Genomic DNA, 12,717 nt, shown 5'->3' with positions numbered 1-12,717 from the left:
AGTGTTTAGATACAAAATAATAAACTTCTCTCTGATATCCCTATAACCGACATTTTAGAATATTAATAGTTTTTATTATTATTAATATTTTAGTATTAATTACATGCGAATATGTTTTGTGAAATATTTGTAATAATAGTCATCGACGCAATTTGAGATAATATAGTTCAGCCTACTACTAGATATATTTGAATTGTGTGCAGCGGAAATTTAATGGTAGAATGCAGCTAAGTTTTCGATCTATTTGTTTGTGTCTTTACTTTAATATCATGAATACATAAATAAATTAAGCGACTGCAAATGTATTTATTTGAGTATTTGTTGTAGCTTTCCATTATCTCCTCTATTCGTAGTTTTAAGATATTATTTCTGTGTTTTTTTTGTAATTTATACATTTGGCAATTTCCGCTCCAAGACAGATTTAGGCTTATTGTAATTGTAGGTGTTTCCATTCATCTTGTACATGTATTGTAACTGTAGTGTTTGCCGGTTGTCTTTTATTTCCCTGTATATATGTTTTGGGGTCCACATTTATAGGTGTCCGTCACCTGTGTGGACTGCCTGACTTTTGTGAAAGTTAAAAAATAAATAAAATAAAGAAATTACCATACGCGAATGGAAAAGTACCTTTAATAACTTTCTATGTTGTCTCGCTGCCAGACGCGTGACTATCGTCCCTATAATCTTAGCTTTGTATATATGTATGCCGAGTGGCTTGGCCGCGAGAAGAGATAGAGGGACTAGTCCCGAGTCTGGCAGAAAGATTAATTGCCATGTACATATTGCAGTAATCTTATAGTACATTAGTCTCGCTGCCAGATCGTGACCCTGAGCTTTGTAAGGCGCACAAAGTGTGCCTTGACCGGCTTAGCCGCGAGAAGTGAGGAACTTTAGTCGGGACTAGTATCTCTCTTCTCGCGGATAAGCCACTCAGCATTTATACAAAGATTAGGGACGATTGTCTAATTTAATGTGTGTCAAGTTTACTGTTCCATATGTTGTGCTTTGTAATTTTTTGTATTTAAATGTTTCTTATTTGTGATAGTTCCTATGGAAATCTGGAATGTTGTATATACACCTACAAGTACTAGTATGTTTGTTGGCCAGCTTTGCTATTTCTTGATCCCTTATGGCATGTATTCTGTATATGTATCCATTTTTAGGTAAATTTTTATTACATTTGGTGAAAATTATTATTGTTAGCTTGGCTGCGAAATTAATAGTACATGTACTGGAACACTGTATTGTATGTAAAATCATAGTGGTAAAATGTATTTTGACATTCACTGCATCGTTTAGCAAATCATTTTATTGGTAGATGTCGTTCACACCGTCTACTTTAGTGGACTTGGTGCAAAAATGACCTTGGCTCTCAATGTATCTGCATTACTTTCACAACTATGTGTAATGTATTTCTCTTTATTCAAAAGAGGCAAGACATATTGGTGTGTGTTTACTGGTTTGGTAGTTCTCTTTTTGGAGGATGTGGTGGTCCTGAAAAGGACCGTTTGGTTTGTGTATGCATAGCATACGATTTACTTTTTGGATTGAGTCTTCTTTGGTAAAAGTACTGCCTGGATGTTTGGCAATACACCACCCTGAGCAATGGTGACACCGCCCATCAGTTTGTTCAATTCTTCGTCATTACGGACAGCCAGTTGCAAGTGACGTGGAATGATTCTGGTCTTCTTGTTGTCACGGGCAGCATTTCCTGCCAACTCTAGGATCTCAGCAGCCAAGTATTCGAGAACGGCAGCCAAGTAGACTGGGGCACCTGCACCAACGCGTTTAGCATAGTTGCCTTTGCGAAGGAAACGGTGCACGGCTCTTTGCTTTACCCTTAGCTTTACCTGCTTTACCACGTCCAGACATTATGAAGTTGTTGGTTTTTCGTGAGTACTGTCTACTGATGTTAAATGACTGAACCTGCCACCAAACTGTCCAAATTTATAGCCGAAGGGAGAATTCTGCTAACAATCAATTTTGGCCAATCACAACAACGAACTGGTAATGAGCTACAAACCTAACCAATGACAAAGAGTTATTTGGCGCGAAGTTAGATGCATAAATAAAAGGTGATAATTCTTATTGAATTTTCTCTTTCCCGCCTATCACTTCATTCATCTTTAGAATTCCTCATTTGCATTCCTTTGGTTATAAAAAGTGCACTGTTTGCATTGCCTCAACACACTGAAATCATCATCCGATTGAAATCAAACATGCCTCCCAAGGGAAGTGGAAAAGCTGCCAAGAAAGCCGGTCAGGCTAAAGCTGTACGAAGTGGTGACAAGAAGAGAAAGAGACGTAGAAAGGAAAGCTATGGTATCTACATCTACAAAGTTATGAAACAAGTTCACCCAGACACTGGTATCTCATCCAAGGCCATGTCTATCATGAACAGCTTTGTCAACGATATTTTCGAACGTATTGCAGCTGAAGCTTCCCGTCTTGCCCAATACAACAAGAGATCCACCATCACGAGCAGAGAGATCCAGACTGCTGTACGTCTCTTGCTACCCGGTGAGCTTGCCAAGCACGCCGTCAGTGAGGGAACCAAAGCCGTAACGAAGTATACCAGCTCCAAATAATTCGTATGCCCAGCATACACAAACCAAACGGTCCTTTTCAGGACCACTACATCCTCCAAAAAGAGAACTACCAAACCAAACAATATGACTCTAATAAAGTTTAACGTTTATTTATTTTCTAAAGCGCCTTTTCTATTTATTAATATTCAAAAGCGCTGTACATAAAATAGATTTAAAAGCATGGTAAAACAATATAATAAAGCTAAAAACAACAAATTGGTTACAATATTTACAAAAAGGCTAAAATGACTACTTAGTAAAAGACACGTGGTAATACATCAATACAGTTTATAATATTGTTTAATCGTTACGTAAATTGTAACGAGAATTGTTGGTACGTCACGGTACGTGTGAACGAATCCTGGATATACAAAGGTGCTTTACCATTCAAAGCCTTAAAAACTAGTAAAATTACTTTAAAATCAACTCGTGCCTTGACAGGCAGCTAGTGGAGCTGAATAAGAGATTGAGTTATTCCCTCAAACCTTTTACAACTCGTACGGCATTATTTTGTACTCGCTGCAATCTTTCAAACAAATACTTTGGCATTTCATACAATATGGAGTTTGCATAATCAAGATGAGAACTGACTAAAGAATGGATATTTACGGATACGACGGAGATTGTATAAGTTATGATTGACTTTCCTACAGATTTGGTTAACATGACGAACCATCGATAGATTTGAATCCAATCAGCCTCCCAGATAGCGGAAATGGTCAACTATTTTGATCTGATTATCTCCGACAGTAATATGGTTACTTGTTACTTTAGCTAATTGTTGTTTTGTCCCTAGTAGCATAACTTCAGTTTTGTTCTCATTCAACTTCAGTCTATGTGTTAACATCCAGGCTTGTATGTCACCGACACACCTCTATATACACTTTATAGCATCAGTTTCATCATCTAATCGAGGTTTAAACGCTTTCAAAAGTTGTGTATCATCAGCATAGCCGTATGAATTAATCATATGGTTGTTTATGACGCGAAACAGTGTACTCGAATATGCCGTGAAAAGGACTGGGCCAAGGCATGATCCTTGTGGGACGCCAAACTTCAGTTGAACACTTTCAGATAAACAGCCAGATACTATGGCTTTCTGTGATCTGTTGGTGAGGTAAGAGGCTAACCAAGTGAGTGCGACATTCTGTTCTCCAAATTCGCGTTCTATTGTCTCCAATAGAATTGCATGGTCAACGGTATCAAAGGCTGAGCTTAGATCAAGTAGAACCAAAAGTGCAACTTGTTTTTGACCCATACACTCAAGTATGTCTGACATAACTTTACTGAGGACAGTCTCTGTACTGTGATATTGTCTGTACGCTGATTGATGAACTGGTAGCAAGGCATTGATCTGCATGTGAGTGGTGAGTTGATCGACAACAACCCGTTCTACTAGCTTGGAAATGAATGACAGGTTACTAACAGGTCGATAATTAGACAACTCTATACCGCCAGCTGCTTTTTTGACCAATGGTACGACGGTTGCCTCCTTCCAGACATCTGGAAATGTACCATTTTGAAGGGAGCGATTGATCATGCAGGTAATGATCAGAAAATAATACATATACAATTTAAATGCTCTGATCATATATTTCATTTTCTGATACAAATTTGAACAATTCCGAATTACATCTCTTGGACACAATACACGGTCAAAAGAAATGACACCAAAGCTTATCATTTAATTCTTGACAACAAATTAATAAAAGTCTTACAAAGAAATGGTTGTATTGATACACTGTTAATTTTACTGATAAGAATGACCAAGGACAAATTTCACAGTAAATGACATAATGGTTTTGTAACAAAACCTCGGACCTGGGCTCGGTAAATTAACAGATAAAACTGGTACATGGATAGCTTGCACGGCTCCGTACATCCAACTCACAAGGACAAACGACCTGGACTATAAAGTATCAACAGGTGGCAGACGAGAGTCAAAAGAATGTATAACCCGCTGAATAAAATCAGGAGTATAAAGTAATTAAAGTAAATTGGGGGCGCCATACATACCATGGCTGTGTATATACGTATCCACATTGAATAACTTATCTGTATTCCGTATGTATGTGTTCATGTACCGACTAGTATATACGTATACCCACATACTGTGTAATTGTCCATATATATCGGTATCTCCTATATATGACAAAATACTATATGTATGTATTCAGAAACATGCACAAGCTGAATGAAACTTTCTTCCAAATACAAACTTGAACTTTGTGACCTGAAATTTTCAACGAGACGGAGACTGAGGGCGATCGATACAAACGTCTAGGCATAATATGTAGCGGAACAATAAAAAGCAAGGAGGGCACCAAATGTCAGCATTTATTCATACTGTTAGTCACCAGATATCTAATTTATGCATCATCCTTTACTAGTATTTTACGGTTGAGAAATAGCTTTACATGCGATAATGTAGAATTCGCATTGTTTAACTATGCATATATGTACTAATGTTTCTTTTCATTGTATTCCTTTGACCTCATTGTCAGCTGTGTGCTTGTATCTCAGTTATGCATCAATACATGGAACACATACTGAAATAACCATGTCTCGACATACTTCAATACGGATTTTTATGAGTACAGTAACGGTAATCGATACTGAAGAGAAATAACACATTCAGGTGATCGATTATATCATGGAAGTATGTTGTAGAAATGAACTGTTTTGTTAACTGTTATTAAAATCGTGAGTGTTAAAGAGAATACATCCATATTTATGCCAAGTAAACCTGTTCGCTATAATCTACTGATCACTTTTAAAGTTAAACTGGCAAGATCAGTCGTTTGGTGCATTCTACTTATCCAGTTCCACGGATGATAACGATGCCCTCAACGATGTATTTTTAGTTTATTTCTTCACTTGACTGTGTGCGCTCTAAAAACGGAGAATACTACACTTTGTTTTTGAAACCAGGATTTCAGTCCAAGATTCTTTCATATTAATTTTAGCGTTTATGTAAGATCAATCTTCTCTTCTAGACCAACATCGTCGTAAACCACAGCCTCTTTTACGGCACCGTCCAAGGTGCTTCGCAGTGTCGCGGAAGAAGTAACAGCACAACTCTGATTTGCAAGAATGCTAGACCATTAGTGAGCCTAGTACATCCATGGCTAGACTAGCTGTCCTATATAGATCAGTCAGACTATGGATGGTCAGACACTTAATCGACATTCTAATCCGATACTCGATTGATCATCAGCACTCAAGTTAGAAACTTGGAGGAGGCATTAACAAATTTACACTACTTTAGTTAGTTTCGGTAGTTCTCTTTTTGGAGGATGTGGTGGCCCTGAAAAGGGCCGTTTGGTTTGGGTTTTTGCAGATGGGTCTAACCACCAAATCCGTACAAAGTACGGCCTTGGCGTTTCAGAGCATAGACGACATCCATGGCGGTGACGGTCTTTCTCTTGGCGTGCTCGGTGTAGGTGACGGCATCACGGATGACGTTCTCCAAGAATACTTTCAGAACACCACGGGTTTCTTCGTAAATGAGACCAGAGATACGTTTGACACCACCACGACGGGCCAAACGACGGATAGCTGGTTTGGTGATACCCTGGATGTTATCACGAAGAACTTTACGGTGACGCTTGGCGCCTCCTTTTCCAAGACCTTTACCTCCTTTACCACGACCAGACATGATTATTGTAAGATATTGTTTTCAATTGGAAAGTTACGTTGTTATGGTTTCTCAAGTGTTACACCATAGTTTATATAGAGCTGAGACGAACGTAATATCAAACAGCGTCTTTTCACACTTGCAAATGACCACTATTATCTGAGTTGGAATTCCCGCTCTTCTTCACAAAACAGCTTCACCAAGCTCGTTCATTCGCACTTGGGATCCCAAGCCGTGATTTTAAGATTTCATGAAACAATAAATTGTTAGTTGATTATTATTGGTAGATTATTTATTATGCCTCAGCTAATAAGAATGTAAACATTACTTCTGTAACAGGATTCTCATTTTAGGTCAAATTCTGGAGAAATGCCTTTTTTTTTTTATTATATAGGTCGTTTATTGCAGTCCATGGCCATTGGCCCAAAATGCAATACATTTACATAATTACATTCACTTGTTAAAAGCAGAAAAAAGGAAAACAAAATGTCGCTCACAACAAAGAATCTGCTTCTTTCCTCAGAGAAAGAGCATGAAAAAGAAATACAGCCAACTTTTGCAATATATCTCCGTTCTCACTATGCATTATTTCAATAAACTTTTCGTAGGATGGTGGTGAATAATAATAGGCAGGAATATATTTGTTGCGATATTGGTTGAAAAAGGTACATTTCAGAAGAAAGTGGAATTCATCCTCAACTTCTCTAAAATCACAAAGTTTACAAATACGATCCTGTCTCTCTATGCCATATTTTCTCTCACTTTCGATTTTTAAGCAATGTGCAGAACACCTGAAACGTGCTAACATCTTCCGATGTTTGTCAATGGTAACAGAGAACAAATACTTTTCAGGTTGCAGCAGGGATTTGAAATTTCTGTAATTTTCTAGTTTATCTAAGGTTGATATTTCACTGTGCCAATTTAAAAATAAAAACTGTTTAAATCTAGTGGTGAATGTGCCTATAAAAAGGTCTATATTGTCAACTTCCTGTGCGTCCCATACATCTTGTTGACCAGAAATAGAGAGTAAGGTTCGTACTTCTCTGACCCATGTACCCTTAGATCTTAAACCAGAGTTTTCAATTTGGTAAAGCATATTATAGCATTTTTTTTGGATATCTATAATTTGGCATATTTACAAGTTTGGCCCAATATTTAATACATTTTTTTGCTGTTATTAGATATATTGGGTATCTCCCACATTCACCAAGAACAGCACAATTTGGAGCGCAATGTGGAAGCCCTAAAAATATTCTGCATGCTAAAAGCTGTACCCTTTCTAGTGACAAGTAACTTTGAAAACCCCATAGTTCAGATCCATACGTCAAAATTGGTGAAATCATTGAATCAAACAACTTAAAGAAAGTATCATATGACAAGGTACCAACTCTATTACACTTGCTCCAGGCGTTTATAAAAGCTTTTCTGCCCTGTTGTGATAGCAATTTGGTGGCTTGAAACCACTTTAAACGACATGATAACAATAATCCTAGGTATTTGTAGTATGAAACAACTTCAAGTGCCTTCCCGTTAAAAACCCATTTTTCTCTCTTTGACACAAATCCCCCATTTTTGAAAACTACTATTTTTGTCTTAGATAAATTGACAGTCATCTGCCATTTACTACAGTATTCACTTAGAGTGGTTAATAATTTTTGAAGTCCTATAATTGTGTCAGAAAACATTACAACATCGTCTGCAAATAGTAAACACATGATTTCAACTAAGTCTGGGGACAGCTGCACTCCACGCTGGCCAGTAACATGGATTTCCCTTGCTAATTCATTGATAAAAAATGAAAATAAGAAGGGGCTAAGCATACACCCTTGGCGTACGCCACTGTGACAGTTAAAATATTCAGTATTACCATCACCTGTTCTCACACAAGACTTGACACTGTTATAGATACTGTTAAGCATTCTGAACATCTTTCCCTTCACACCACCTTTCAAGGAGATACCATAACCTCTGACGTTCAACCGTGTCAAACGCTTTAGAAAAATCGACGAATACGCAATAGAATTTCCCCTTATTCATTGTCAGATACTTCTGGATAATTGACTGAAGGATGAATACATTATCGACAGTAGAATAACCTCGTCTAAAGCCAGCTTGCGCTTCGTCAATTTTATCGAAAGCCTCTGCCCAAAATGTAAGACGCCTGTTTAAAATCCAGGTAAATATTTTACTAAAGATACTTAAAAGAGAAATACCTCTATAGTTATCTGGTACATTAATAGGTCCTTTCTTGTGAATAGGTACAATTATAGCTTTTGACCATTCTGTTGGAAATAACCCAGTGTCTAAAATTCTATTGAACAAAACATTTAAATATGGTACAAGAAAATGTGAACAGGTCTTCATAAATTCGCCCAAAACTTTATCAGGTCCTGGTGATTTACCATTTTTCAGGTTTGCAATACTACATAAAATTTCCTCGTTTGTAATAGGACCATTCAGAATATCATAGGTCAAATCTCCTTCAATAGGGAAAACGTCATCAACTGTAGATTCTAACAAATGGGTAAAATCATCCGATAAATGAAAAGGTGGGGGTTCAGAATCATTTTGGAACAGCTTACTAAAATAATTGAACCAAACATCTGGCAGAAGAGAAGGGGTGCGTGTTCTAAAAGTAGTAATTTTATGGAGAGTATGCCAGAAACGGGTTGGGTCGTTGATAGAAGTAGCCAACTGCTTTCTACGAGTATCAAGAAATTTTAGTCTTTTTACATTACACATATTTTTAAACTCTGATCTCAGTCTTTTAAAACTATTGAGAAAACAAACGTTACCCTCAGAGCGAAATTTCCTCAAGCACCTAAACTTCTCCAATTTTAATTTTTTGCACTCTGAGTCAAACCAATCGGGTTGTTTTCGCTGGCGTTCTTTACCCAAGCTGTACACTTTCTTGACCATATTACACTTAGATGCTGCGTCATCAAAAATATGTTGAATGGCTGACACAAAATCGTCTACCTCAATATTGACATTCTCACTACAATTGTTTAAAAGAGCAGTAGCGGAATCTGACTGACAATGATTAATGAAAGAATTTCTCTGAGCCTCGTTCCAAATGTATTTTTCTGCAATAGGCCTATGCAGGATCCTGGGTTCTAACTGACGGCATAAAACTGAAGATAACTTAAAGTGAAGTGGAAAATGATCAGATTCAGTACGTAAACCAATAGAGAAATCATGAATCTCATTAAACATTTGAGTGGAAACCAAGATGTAGTCAACGACACTAGCCCCATTGTGTGAAATGCAAGTGAAATCACCTTTATTAGCATCTGACCCCGATCTACCATTTAAAATATGCAAACTATACGTAGAACAAGCAGTGAGTAAGGTGCGACCAAAAATGTTTACTGTGTTATCTTTTGAAGTGCGGGGCATATTGAAACAATCTGTATTATAATTAGGCATATCATTGACTACATACTTGGGGTCATCATCAACAATGTAGTCAGCTTCAGTGCCAGTACGTGCATTGAAATCCCCTGCCACAATGATGTCTACATCTGGCAGTTTAGAAATAACTTCTAACAATTGGGTTTCAAATAAGTCAACACCATTTTCCGACTGCAAATTGTGATAATATGTTGACTTTTCTGGGGGTATATATACCCCACAAATTAAAATGTCTTTGATATTGCTAATTAAATCTCCATTTATGAGAAGGAATAGACAATCTTTCATATCACATCTGACTGGTGTAATATAAGGCAAAATATTTTCTTTTACAATAATAATGATACCACCGGAATATCTACCAGAAGCTGCTTTTCTTGGACGATATTTACTGAAAACTTTAAAACCCGGAAATATATCGTCAAATTCCATATCACTTTCCGCCCAGGTTTCCACTAGAATAATTACATCATTGAGTAACAAATAGTTCGCAAAGTCAAAATCTTTAATCTTGTTCTTGAGTCCTCTCACATTCCAAAACATGATTTTCAACATTTTTGAGCCGTGGCCGATTCCCTATTCGGATGTGCACATCTCTGGTTCTCTAGTACGGGATCTTGTAAACGGACGCTGTGGTGCAATGGAGACTGTACCTCGCCTGTATGTTTTCCGAGGGTTCTGACTTTCGGTACTCCCGACAATACTTGAAACAGCAACTTCTTGTGCATTCTGTTGCGCAATATGTTCATCATTGTTTTCGATAATCAATTTGCCCTTTTTAAAGTATGCTTTTTTGCCCTGGCTTCTCAAGTTGGAAAGTGTTTTTTGTTGTCGTTTCGTTAAGTCATTTCCAATTCCGACATTTATTTTCTTTAGATCATCCCTTGCAGCGAGAGCAGTCACTTTGTCTGCACCATGATGGAACTTGACTAATGTTGGTCTTGGTTGCGGGCCACGTCGGATGCCGGTGCGATGGGCTCGGACGATGTCCCGATTTACCTCTAACTGTTTCATTCAAGAGGTTTTACCTCTAACTGTTTCATTCAAGATTGACACAACCTTTTCTTTTATACTATCAAAAGTCTCTCCTGGTTCTTCTGTTATCCCATACAGTCGGACATTGTCTCTTCTCGAAAACGATTCAAGACTGTCTGTATCCCTCTCAATGTCATTCAGTTGTTCCATCATACTTTCTACCTTCTGGTCGATAGCATCAATGTCAAGTCTGGTGACATTATTCTCTTCTTTAAGGTCATTTATTTCAGAACTCATTTTTTGTGTCACTTGTTGAAGTTCTGACAGCTTATGGCTAAGACCGTCACAAGTTCTTTGAACAACAGTTTGCTTGTCATTCAAAACAGACATCTCACGACTAAGTTGCTCACCGACCTTGTTTATTTGCGCTAATAATTCCCCTTTAATAGACTCCATTGCATCGATAACATCAGACTGGGGACCGGGGTTTAGTTCTATGTCACCGGCTAACTGCAAAAGTTTTTTGACTAATGGCTTACTGATGACAGATGCCAAACATGGCACCTGTGAGTACATTCCAAAGTCAGTGCCACTGTTGGTTTCTTGAAACGAAAAGTTCGCAGAATGACCAATTTCACGTTCAGTACAAGAATCATAATTTTCATCTAGTAGCAACATACCATTTTCTTGGAGCCATAATGACGACATGTTTACGCAGTTTAGTAGTATGTCCGTGCAAGCAACCACATACCATACCACGACGACACAGGCGATCGTTCTGTAGGCAAGCTGATTTGCATATGACCATTTTGAAAAAGGACTGTACAAGTGCAGTTGAATATCTCTCCAGTTTTTAGGATGAGTGAAAGTCCCAATCTTGGCTCTCCAGACTTCAACGGAGACTCCCATGGTTTTCTAACACAACGGATGTGCTGAGAAAGACTAGCTTGCTGATTTCAATGAAATACACAGAAATAGTTGTAGAGCGATCTGAACATGCAAGCGAACAGTTTGCTGTACATCACGTGACCGAAATGCCTTTTAAAAACATAATGAATATCTCGTTTAAGATATTTTAGAGTGTTTAGATACAAAATAATAAACTTCTCTCTGATATCCCTATAACCGACATTTTAGAATATTAATAGTTTTCAAATGTTAGTATTATTAATGACATCACCATCAAATTTACAGTGTCGTAAAGCAATAGGCCAACACGGCTTGACTTAAATGTGCAACAGTAATTCACAATCCCTCTATCGGGGACTGTGAGTAGTTGTAATTTAACCATAAATATACACGATTTTAAATGTTTTAATAATTCTAAAGTCAAATCAGGAGTAAAAGTCGATAAATAAGTCTCTCTCAAACGTTTATGGTTACAAGAGGTGAAGAGTTCGTTTTCCCATCAACCCTCCATGTCATTTAATTAGGATCCAAACATTCCAAGGACACTACGCTGCACCACCACCAGTACCATCAAACCATAGACCGTACGTTTCGTGTATGGTCTATGGTCAAATCTATCATTTCTCCGTTGACATCAAATTTATACATTGTACAACTTATACAAATAAATGAAGGTATCGATATCCTAAAGGAACTGATGTAGATAAGTGTATGTTATTTGCCAAATACCGTTCCATATTTTGCTGCGAGAGGTAATTTTTCTGGTATAACGGAGAGCCGGAGGCGAGCCGTTATACCAGAAAAAATTACCTTGAGCAGCAAGATGTGGAACAGTATTTGGCAAATAACATACTTATACGTCACCTGCGACTATGAATTCATTTTTGAATGTCTAAAAATGCTGTTTCATTTTAAAATAAAATCACTTCCGCGTTATACTGTTGAGGGTAGTATCACGCACCTCTCTGATAACTGCAATGCGGTTGTTTACATGTCAGCCTTAACTTTATCATCCAATCAGAGTGCGCGTTTGCTCAGTAGTATGACGTAATGTTTACTATTTGCATATCACTCAGCGATATATTCAAACTTATAACCATCAGCTGAAAAATGAGTACGTCTTTGTTTTGCGTACTGTATACCATTAAATGTACATAAATGTTCGTGATATGCTTTGTTGTTCTAGTTAAGCAA

At 37.5% G+C, this 12,717-nt stretch overlaps 2 protein-coding genes and 1 pseudogene across 2 annotated transcripts; 1 reads left to right on the top strand and 2 right to left on the bottom strand.

Moving 5' to 3' along the window:
* Positions 1 to 1,535: 1,535 nt before the first annotated feature.
* Positions 1,536 to 2,124, bottom strand: LOC144435524 (late histone H2A.3, gonadal-like). The gene is made up of 2 exons (XM_078124114.1): positions 2,116 to 2,124; positions 1,536 to 1,850 (listed from the first exon to the last, which is right to left on the bottom strand). The coding sequence occupies exons 1-2, from the start codon at positions 2,122 to 2,124 to the stop codon at positions 1,536 to 1,538; spliced, it is 324 nt and encodes a 107-aa protein (XP_077980240.1).
* Positions 2,125 to 2,219: 95 nt separating this feature from the next.
* LOC144435666 (histone H2B, gonadal pseudogene) lies at positions 2,220 to 2,588 on the top strand (annotated as a pseudogene).
* A 3,346-nt stretch (positions 2,589 to 5,934) lies between these two features.
* Positions 5,935 to 6,246, bottom strand: LOC144435523 (histone H4). The gene has a single exon (XM_078124113.1). It carries the CDS (start codon positions 6,244 to 6,246, stop codon positions 5,935 to 5,937), a length of 312 nt encoding a protein of 103 aa, XP_077980239.1.
* Between the last annotated feature and the right edge of the window lie 6,471 nt (positions 6,247 to 12,717).

Source organism: Glandiceps talaboti, chromosome 5 (genome assembly GCF_964340395.1).
Source record: "Glandiceps talaboti chromosome 5, keGlaTala1.1, whole genome shotgun sequence".
Classification (NCBI taxonomy): Eukaryota; Metazoa; Hemichordata; class Enteropneusta; family Spengelidae; genus Glandiceps; species Glandiceps talaboti.
This window is presented reverse-complemented; position numbering and strand designations above follow the sequence as displayed.